General features: G+C 42.0%; 1 protein-coding gene across 1 annotated transcript in view; it reads left to right on the top strand.

Moving 5' to 3' along the window:
* The first annotated feature begins 650 nt into the window (after positions 1-650).
* Positions 651-10,733, top strand: part of COL25A1 (collagen type XXV alpha 1 chain) — a 440,619-nt gene continuing 430,536 nt past the window's right edge. Inside the window, exons 1-2 of the mRNA XM_058549892.1 lie at positions 651-947; positions 2,028-2,097. Coding sequence (XP_058405875.1) covers positions 651-947; positions 2,028-2,097 — 367 coding nt within the window. The remainder of the gene's footprint in view (positions 948-2,027; positions 2,098-10,733) is intronic.

The raw sequence follows: 10,733 nt of genomic DNA, 5'->3' as shown, positions 1-10,733 counted from the left end.
GAGGGTATTTAAGGCTCGCACGCGCGGGGCTGCGGAGAGACTCCGGGCAGCCGCGGATCGCGTTTGCTCCTTGGGTTCTTTCTCGTCCTGCCTCCTGTCCCCGTGGCCACCGCGTTGGCGCTGCGCCCTCGCGGTCTCTCCACCTTTTTGCCTGGAACTGACTCCAGGTGGGGAACAGGTCGGCGTGCGGAAAAGCCCTGAATAGGTAGAAATAGGCAAACTCACCGAGACGCAACAGGTCCGGGGCTCGGTGGCGAGCGAGCGGCCGCCCCTCCAGCGCCTCGCCCGCTGTCCCCTGGACCCTGCGCGGCCGCTCTCGGGGACCTCGGAAGGAGTGTCCGTCCTCAGAGGGGCCAGGAGGGCATCCGGGGGGGGGTTCTTTGGGGTTTTTTTACCGTACTGTCACCAGTCCCTGGACGGAGGGTGCTTGTCACTCCCAGCTGGGAGGGAAAAGAAAGGAGGATGGTCCACGGCTGCGGGTCTCCGCGCTGAGGAGAGCGGGGTCCGGCTCCGCGCCCCGGCTCCCACTCCGCCAACTAGTTGTGCAGCCACTGGCACTGAACTTTGGAGGAACCGGCTCTTTTCTCTCCTTTTAAGATTATTGGAAGTGGTAGAGGGTGGGCGGCGAAGCCGAGGAGCCGACCGCCACGATGCTGGTGAAGAAGCATGCAGGGAAAGGAGGGGGCCGGGAGCTGGGCACCGAGGACCCGAGCCCCGCCGGGCAGCGCTGTGCCCGGACCGTGCCCGTGTGCACGGCCCTGGCGGCCCTCCTGTCAGTGGTGGCCGTGATGTCTTGTCTGTACCTGGGGGTGAAAACCAACGACCTCCAGGCGAGGATCGCCGCTCTGGAATCAGCCAAAGGGGACCCTTCCATCCGTCTGCTGCCTGATTGCCTGGATCAGCTCAAAGCAGTGGTGCAAGAGAAAGTGGAGCGACTTCTGGCCCAGGTGTGAAAGGCTGGGGTGTTTTGCACGTGGCTAACATCTTGCACAGACGTGATTCTGTGTACACGAGCAGCCTCTACCCTTACTGTGTGCATCCTTGGTGTGGCTGTGTGTGCATACGCTAGGCGACCATCTATGCTGGCTGCACCGTATATTGTATATGCACATCCTTTGATGTCACCCTCTCGGTCTCTATCATCTCCCTCACTCTTCTTAATGTTTGTATGCTAAACATATATGGAGGTCTAAAAGGGGGAAGGGTGGCCAGAAGGCAGGGTGGCATTTCATCTCTTTTCAGTTTTCTGGAGTGCATGTGACTCTTTTCCAATTTTGTGGAGAATATTCCTTGTAAAGACAGCATCTGTTATATCCTTCTTATGTTATGAGAAGGTTAGGGTTGTAGGTGTCATTAATATACAAATGGCAATCACTCTTAAAAGTGAAATAACCCTGTATATGATTTTAAATGAATCACTTCATACATTGAATGTTTTCATATTAAATGTTTAAAAAGAAAAAAATAGTAGCTTTATTTTTTGTAAAGGATGCAGTGCTAGGGGTGTTTATGAATGCAGAGCCATCGGAGTTGAGAGTTGAAAGGAATCTACGTTATGTTTATCAAAACCAGGGGTGGCTTTAGATCAGAGTTAGGGGGTGTTCTGGAACTTGCTTTTCCAACAGAGAGGCTATTTGGCAGTAGTTGCTGCACAACATGATAAGCAGTGGACCTTCGTGTATGAAATACCGGCTGTTTTAAACCCAGAGCTTACCTAGAACTGCAGCCTGTTAATGCCAGGCTTTTGCATTGACTACATATGCTGAGCTGAGGGAGAGGGTGGTGGTGGTTGAAGAATGGAGAAAGGTATTATGCAAGTCCAGCAGTCCTGAAACCATGTCGATGGTCATTTTCTTTCTTTAGGGCTTGGGTACTGTTACCTTTTGACTGAAGTCCAAGTACACGTGTAGACGTTAGTTATGCAGGCTATGAAATGCTGGAAAATCAAGCATATGGCCAGAGAGTCCCTAAAGAATCCATTTCTCTACAAGGCTACTGATGGTTGTTAATAACTTCTTTTTCTACAGAAATCCTATGAACATATGGCTAAAATAAGAATCGCAAGAGAAGCACCTTCCGAGTGCAACTGCCCAGCAGGTAAAATGGAACTTATTTAACAAGGTTTCCTCCGAAACAGAGCATTGTAAAACAAAAGTCCTGTGTCTGTCAAGTCTACCTGTAGTAACAGTAAAGAAAGAACGCAGACCCAACTTACTTTAATAAAATCAACATGTCTCAGTCAAAAGAATGGCAAATAAACCCCAATATTATTTTAAGCAGCATACCAAGGTCTGTTATGGGAAAGCAAAGGAGGTAGAGATAATCACCAAGACAAATACAGGCAAGATGCTGCAGAAAGACAAAGTTCTTAGATTGAAAAATATTCTTCAATTTTGTTCAATGTCTATGGTGAAAAGGACTGCAGAACACGTTAAATTCTGGCTTCCCTGGTGGCTAAATTGCATCAGTTCAGGTTTCCATTTGTTCCCTTTGACATGCAATCATGTGAGTAAACCACCTTAACTTCCTCACCTGCTTTTATTCTTGTCTATCAAAAAGCTTCTCTCTCCTCTCCTGTAACTGAAGATGAGGACTGAGAGGAAATTCTTTATCTTGGGCTTCTCATTACAAACTGTTGCATTCTCAGTGACTCCTTAGGAATGGTTCTTATATGTTTAGCATTTTTCTGTGTAGCTTAAGGGAACTGTATTATGACAGCATATTAGTAGAAAGATGGAGAAGAGAGACATCAATGAATAAAACCCCTGGGTAATCATTAAATCTTCATCCACAGACCTCTGATGCTTGGTAGTCAGTCATCTATATAGACCTAACGATTTAGAGGCCCTTGGAATATGTCCATTGGAAAATATCTAGTGGATTCAACTGGTATTAGCCATGAAAAACTCCCATGAGTCTTGAGATTTTTATTTCAGATAAATGTTGTTAATGCATTTATGAACATTTTAGTTTCTTTTATCTTATGGAAAAGTGAGTCTTTTACATTTGCTTTAATGTTCAGGAATGTGATACTTAAATACTTATATAAGGAAAGGCTAGTTTCTGTATTTTTTCATATTCTGAGGTTTTTTTTCCTCATGGTAACTTGTTTTGACACAGCTAAACTGGGCACCATGTTTAGAAATTTCAAATGTCAACTCCTGGCTCCATAAAAATTTTATTATTTATGATCTGCTACATGTTTGACCATAATGGAGCTATATATTTTTTAAACAAAGCCCTTTCAATTGAGAAGATGTATACATTAGGTAACAGGACAACAAAGAGTTAATGTTTGACATTGTAGATTTCATTCTTAGTTGTTTTAAGTTGGGAAAGACCTCAGAAGCCAGAAATTCAAGGAAGGCACTTTTCTAGTGCAGGAATTAGCTGGAAACAGCCTCATCAGCCTGTGAGGATTATTTAAATTCCCGAGACAGTTGGTACAGGACTGATCATACCACTTAGAGTCTAGTGTTTTCTGTCTACAGTACTCTTGCTAGCTGTGTGAAAAATAACTAGTGTTTCATAGGATTCTCAGTGAACTTGGTAAAAAGTAGGAAAGTGACAACCACAGCACTGAGTTCTGTTTTTTGTGGCTATAACTGCTTCGTCATCTTTGATGTAAGCTAGTTGTTGAGGTCTAACTTGTCATCTGGAAGAAAGCCATTAAATTTGTATTTACCATATATTATCTTGGAAGATCATTTTGAACCATTTTTCTTCTTAACATACTAATTTTATAATAAAGGGTGATTTCACTATAATAACTACATAAATAATAAATGGTGGTTCCCTCGGCTTTTTCTTTGGCTCTCACCAAAGAAATTGCTGCTTTACTTTCTTGCCACCACTAGAGCTCCACATTACATCAGTTTCCACAGGTTCCTTGAGAGGCAAACATTTGAAGGTGTACATTCCAATACACAGAATCAAACAGGTTTCTTGCTGACAAATCACTGTTATGGAAACACTCTCTTCTGCTTGTGGAATAATTAGACATCATCAAAATAAAAGCATTATGTTGAAAATAGTATCCCAGGGGAAAACGAGTTATTTTGAATTACGGTCAGCGAGGTATTGTCTTAGGGAATGCCTAAGGCCAAGAGGATTAGCCAGGAGATACAGCTGGTCCCACCTGGTTTGGCTCTCACCTTGGTTTGCAGTGATGAAGAGTTGTCACCCAGACATCTGGTGTAGGGCAGAATGAGACAAGTCTGTGACCTCAGCTCAGTTCCTGTGGACAGATGCCCACCCTTGAAGCTGACACTCTTGTTGACAGTCTCCGTCACAGAGCCAAGGACTGATAGCAAAGGATTAATGCTCTGTTGTTTGTGCTCACTCTAATTGCTTTGGATGGAACTCAGTCCCAGTGAGGTTTATCCAGATAGGCCACTAGGAAATCATAGAATTTATAGATTTTTTTTTCTTTTTAAACGTAGGAGGGAAGTTTTGTGGGAGAGGGATGAGAAAGACTGTTCTTGAATGGTTTCTGATTGTAGGGGAAGCACTCTCATTTAATCTTCACAACAACCCTGAGAGTTAAGTATTGGTAATATCATTGTACAGATGAAGAAATTGGGCTCAGAGAAGGTGACTAACTTAACATAGTAAAGGCAAGGTCGGGATTCATGCCCTCATCTCACAGAATCCAAAGCCCCAAGTCTCATGAGGAATAGCGAGTGAGTATAGCTTTTGGAGCTGGACGGTTCTGGGTTGGAATCCTGGGTCTGCTACTAAATAACTATGTGACCTTGGTCAACCTAATCAACTTCTTTATGTTCCAGTTTCCTCATCTGCAAAAAAATGGCTAATCCTGACTTCCTCATAGGTTGATAATTGACCTAAAGTCTGGCATATTAGATGATAGCAGTTACTGTTCTTCTAAATATATTATGTGCTGCTTAACTCTCATCTGGTCCATGGGGACACGTGATGTAAGTGGGAGAACTGAGAGCTGGAGATGTAGAACTCTCTTGAAACCCAATGGCTAGTTGATGGCAGGTTTTGGACTAGAATACTATGCTTAATTAAACAAATATATCTGTAGATCATTCTTGTAGACAATCAGATGAGTCACTCTCTCTTGGTGCTACATCAATGAAGACTGGTTCTTTACAGATATTTATATTAGTCTACTCAATTGTTTTTATCAAAATTTCGGGAAAAACTTTTGACCTTGTAGGTAAACCATGATTGAAATAGATAGAACCTGGGCTTCAAGGAGCGTGGGGACATTAAAGAATGTCTTTACAGTTTTCATACCGTATCTTTACAAAAAGAAGAACTTTATCTGACTCATTTTCATGCTTATTTTTAAATAGCTTAATTGAAGTATAATTTATAATATTTACCCATTTAAGTGTAGGATTTAAAGATTTTAAAATATATAGAGTTGGGCAACCATTACCACAATCTGATTTTAGATCATCTTTGTCACCTCTGAAAATTCACATGTACTTTTTTCATGTGCTCAGGAGAAGCTCTATTTTTTGAATATTTACTTTAAAGAAACTCCAAAATAAAACTTAAAAAAACCATACAAATTGCAGCTCTGTATAGCAGAATATTTGATTTAGCAGTGGCTGAACCATGGAAACTCAGCCGGCTTCTGTGGCTTGGCCTCTGTAAAACTTGACTCTCATAGGAGAGAATAAATTGGCTCTTTGCTATGGCTGTAGAATTCTGTTTTGGGTTCTGTTCTTGGAGTCCTACGTAAAGTATATATAAACCCAGCATGTTTATGAGAGGGTTTCTGTGTTCCAACAGATAAGGAACACTGGGAGCCAGGCAGACAACCAAAAGATGATTAGATCACAAAGGTTTTTGTACCTTACTCATCAGCAGTGTTTCCTGCCGAGGGATTAGATATAAGAACCTCTGTGGTGTAATGGGCAGAGAATGTGAATGGGCAATAAAGAAGCCGGAGTTCTAATCCTGGCTTTGTTATTAACATGTTATACAATATTGGGCAAGTCATTTCCAAGATATACTTTTACAGACTCTATTTTCATTATCCCCAAAGTAGGAGTGTTGGACTAGAATGATTTTGAAGGGCATTTGTTGATTCTCTGGGTGCAAAGCCTGCTGGGTGCCAAATATCATGCTAGGTGCTGGGAATGTGCTGATGAACTGGCGGACTTGGTGCTGCTCTCCTGGAGCCTACATTTCAGTGTGGAAGACAGACATTTATTTCAACACGACATGAAGTTACAGGCATGACAAGTGCAACCAAGAAAAAGAGCAGTGTGCTTTGCAGCACGTGACCAAAATTTCTTCCGTGTTGTGAATACTAAGGATTGAAAAAAAAAAGGGAAATGGACACTAGGAGAAAACCACAGTATGAGAAGATCTGGCTTCTGATTACAAATAAAAGCTCTGGCAATGGATAAAAACCTGATTTGCATAGCCTCCCCTGGCTTGTGGCTTTCTGAGAATTTGTGGTCTGATGAAGGTACGCTGGTACCTGGTTTACCCACAGTGATCCCCAACTGAAACAAAAAGTGCCCTTAATATATAAAGAGTTGGGTAGATAGGGTGGTGATTTATTCTACATTTCTCCTGCGAACAGTGAGATTTGGGTTGAATAAGAGTTGAAACTTCCTGCCTGGTGGTACTGAACGGTACCACTGGACCCGGCTCGTCTGCGTTCACTGATAATGATGGAATGTAGCACAGCTGGTCACCAGCTCAGAGGGTTTAGCTAGATGAAAAAGATATACTACATAACTTCTAACGTCCCTATACCTCCTCCAGGTCTATGAAAATGATTGTGTACAAAATGAGAATAAATGTAGGCAAGTGAAAATACCCTGGATTCATAAATGTGAGTGATACAGCCTCTGGGGAGTGGCTTTGTGGCATTGTCTCAGTTCTGGGTGGAAATAAATGTTAACTGCAGCTTTAAGGTTCTGCATCCTCTCACGTCATATGAGAAGACCTTTAAATTACCTTGTTACCATAAATTTACTTTATCATATAAAGCTTGTATTTCCTACTAACACGGTTTTTCACTTATGCTGTCCGTTTTTCCTAATGAGCTGTACAATGAGGGGAACGAATTCATGAGGTAAGGGCACAATCATGTGTAGATCTTCAGTTATGTAAGGTAAATAATATTGAGAACTGGTGTGTGGAAAGAAAGCAAATTAAAATGCTGTAAATGTTATTTAAATGAGAATAGCAGGCATTCCCCTCCTCCTGTAAGGCCACACAATACAATGTGATGTCTGAGTGCCTCAAAGCCTCCATGTTACATGGTCTCAGTCCTAATGAGTACAGCAGTCTGGGTGTAACACTTTAGTTGGTCCAGTAGTGACAGCTGGCAAAATGCCCTGTCACCCAAAGGACCAGGGACAATTGCCTCTTGAAGCAGCCTTCTTGTTTGTTAGCTTTTCTTCTGTTTCTCTTTTCTAGAAGTTATTAAGAAGCGAATTCTCCTAATACTCTTTTCTCTTTCTTACCTTAGTAGTTCTGTGTTTCCATGAGCTGGGAATTATATAAGAGAAGGGCATAAATTCTGCACAAGAGTTAATCCTTTCCAGCTCATTTGAAGAATGTGTAGGTATAAGCAGCCTCTCAGGGCCATAATGGCCTATTGTGCTTCTGATTGGTTTGTAGCTGTGCAAAATTGACTACATGGCATTTACAAAAACAGTATTCGCATGTCAAAATGCGGTCTAGGAATGGAGAAGGAGGGCATGCTCTCATCGACAAGATTAGGTAAATGGAGAACTGCTGGAGAACATGCCAGAATCAGGACTGTTTTACAGCCCAGGGGGCATTTCCTGCTGCAGGGGGAACCTCGCTAAACATGTGTCAAAATAACATCAATCTATGTTATCTTGAGTGGAAACCATCCAAAACCTATTATGAAAAGTCTTTTTATTCCATCTGTCCAATTTATAAACAATACTTGGTGGTTTGTTGGAAGCTGGGAATGTGAAAATAACGGATGAGTCAGACTGGGCTACAGGCTGGAGCCCAGTAAGCGACCGCTAAACATAGAAGCAGCCCCACCCGCCCTGATTGGCCAATATGAATGAAGTTCCAGGCAGTGGTTTAATGCACCATGATATTTAACACTTTTTTGTCAATTTTTGTTAAAAATGACTGTGGCATACCCACATACTGAATTCTTAGACATGCATAGTTACTGTTTCATTTGGGATGTGTTCAGTAATCTTGCAGTTAAAAAATATTTTAGGGGCTGGTCCGGTGGTGTAGTGGTTGAGTTCACGCTCTTGGCTTTGGTGGCCCTGGGTTCGCCTGTTCGGATCCTGGGCGAGGACCAACGCACCACTCATCAAGCCATACTGAGGCAGTGTCCCACATAGAGCAACTAGAAGGATGTACAACTATGACATTTAGCTATCTACTGGGACTTTGGGGAGAAAAAAGAAAAAAAGGAGGAATATTGGCAGCAGATGTTAGCTCAGGGCCAATCTTCCTCAAAAAATAAAATAAAATAAAAAAATATTTTAAAATCGACTCCTAAGAAGGAGGTATTGCAGAAGAATGGAAGGCAGAGGTAAGTGGAAATCACTTACAAATTAAAATGGAGCACTTTTCATTGGTATCATGTATTCCTTCAAATGACTATTCCGTTAAGTCATTTAAATAAGATTCCCTGAAGAAATGTCACCAGATGCAGCAGCTTCCCTTTGTGACCACAAGGAGGAGGAACTGAGCCGAAGAGTGGGACTGCCTCTGTTCTGTCAGCTCCTTTTCGACTAAAGTCCTAGCTGACTTCTCTCTCTTGACTTCTGTTTGCAATGGAAAAAATCAATGGAGGAAGCAAGTAATTTCCTCCATCTGTGTTTGAAGCCGAGAATGTCCTATCAGCTTTAAGATATTTAAAACAATCTAGTAAATTTCACATTTATATTAGTGAAAGTTTAATTATTTAGTAGATAAATTCACAGATACGAACTTGAGGCTAGTATTCCAATAGCTAGAATAAATGAACTAAATGTGGTTGAATTTGCCAGCTGGGAATTTTGTGCTTACAAGTAATTTCTTAGCATCAAGCGTCATTTGAATCACTGTCATGCTTTTGACGTCATGTCAACTGGAGTCTCCATTTCAACTTCAGTTACCACATAATGTGATAGTTGAAATGCGTTATTTTTCTTATGTTGTGTTCCTTTGATCGCTTAGTCTGATTTGCCAGGAGTGTCAAAAACTGTGTCTATTCATTTGGATATTAATAATTTAGATTTTAGAAGCTCTAGGCTTCTGGATTATGTACACGAAGTTTTTATTCTTGTTTTTGAACTGTGGTCAGCACATATCTGAATACAGTTTTCACGTTTAGGCTAAGAGGCTGAGTAAATTGGATGGACTGTAGTCAGCTCCAGTTTGTACCTTATGGTAATACTGAGTCAAAATATGTCTGACTAGAAGTAGCCTGGTCGTGGCAGGGGTAGAGTCTGTTTTCCTTTCTTTACCAAAGAGTTCACATGTCAGGAAGAGTAAAAAGGAGGAGGAGAAGCCACCCATGTCCCACAGTCTCTTGGAATCCTGTCTCTTGACCATCATACTTAGCAAGCTTGGTATCTTCGAGTTCCTATTATAAGGTCAATCTGGACGATGGTTGGAGAGTCAGAGGAATTCTCCATTATAGCTCTGTCTCCAGCATCCTCTTTCGCTCTTGTGGCAGCTAATGGGAGAGAAAAATCTCATAGGAGTCTCTCTTTCAAGTCTGTTACAGGGCCAGAATGGTGTTCTTACTTTTGATCCTTAAGATGATATGCCTGGAAAACTGACACAGTTCTTTCCCAGCATTCCTGTATCTTAGGTCGATTCAGGCAGCTGTTAAAGGCACGTTGTTTGTGTTACCCTTCTAGGAATTGTGAAGTTCCGGTTTGTGTCTCCAGGACTCCAGAATCCAGCCGGCATGTTTTAGATGTACGTGATATGATCATAAGATAAAACATTTCCATAGACCACACACAAAAACCAATCTTTTGACTTTAAAGTCACGCTAGAATTGCTGGCAAATTCTAGGGCTTTGCCATAGAATCTTGGGACACTAAAAATCGTTTTTTACTGAAAGAGTTAGGGCTCAAGGTCAGAGCAGATGAAGTTCGAATGGAAATAAGCTTCTAAAATAAATGGCTTTCTGAAGATGTTATCAACCTGGTTGGGGGTCAGGTGAGTTAAGGGGGTCAGGATCAGGTGACCCTTGGGGGCAGATCCTGATGCTGATGCTAAGTGGTCTCACGGTATAACTGCATCCTCTTCCCGAGGGAGTGGGCTGAGAGTCCATTCTACCAGTCTCCTTTATGAGCCCCATACCGGGGTTCTGGTGTGTATCTGGGTATCTGGGGCTTATTGTAGAGTTCTCTCTAGAAGGTTCTCTCTAAAAGTGCATGAGGATCATAATGAAGATCTGTCAACTTGACTTGGTTGAGGACTTTTATTGTGGTTTATCTCTTTACATACACTAATATTCTTATCCCCATGCCTTTTAAACATTTTCTCTGAGGACTTTGTGAGCCAAAACATATTAAAGCTAATGCAGATCTTGGAGATCAAGTAGCTCAGGTGTTTTCCAACATTTCTTAAGGAGGCTGAACCTTTTAAAAAAGTGAAATCTTATGAGAAAACTCAGTGTATGGGATCAGATACAGTGTTAGCTACACACTGGTTGACTTCGGAGTTCAGAGGGGGCAGAGGCCAAAACCCCATATGCTCTTTCTTTCTCTTTCACCCCTCTGCCATGACGGCCC

The sequence above is a fragment of the Diceros bicornis genome, chromosome 11 (genome assembly GCF_020826845.1).
Source record: "Diceros bicornis minor isolate mBicDic1 chromosome 11, mDicBic1.mat.cur, whole genome shotgun sequence".
Taxonomy (NCBI): Eukaryota; Metazoa; Chordata; class Mammalia; order Perissodactyla; family Rhinocerotidae; genus Diceros; species Diceros bicornis.
This window is presented reverse-complemented; position numbering and strand designations above follow the sequence as displayed.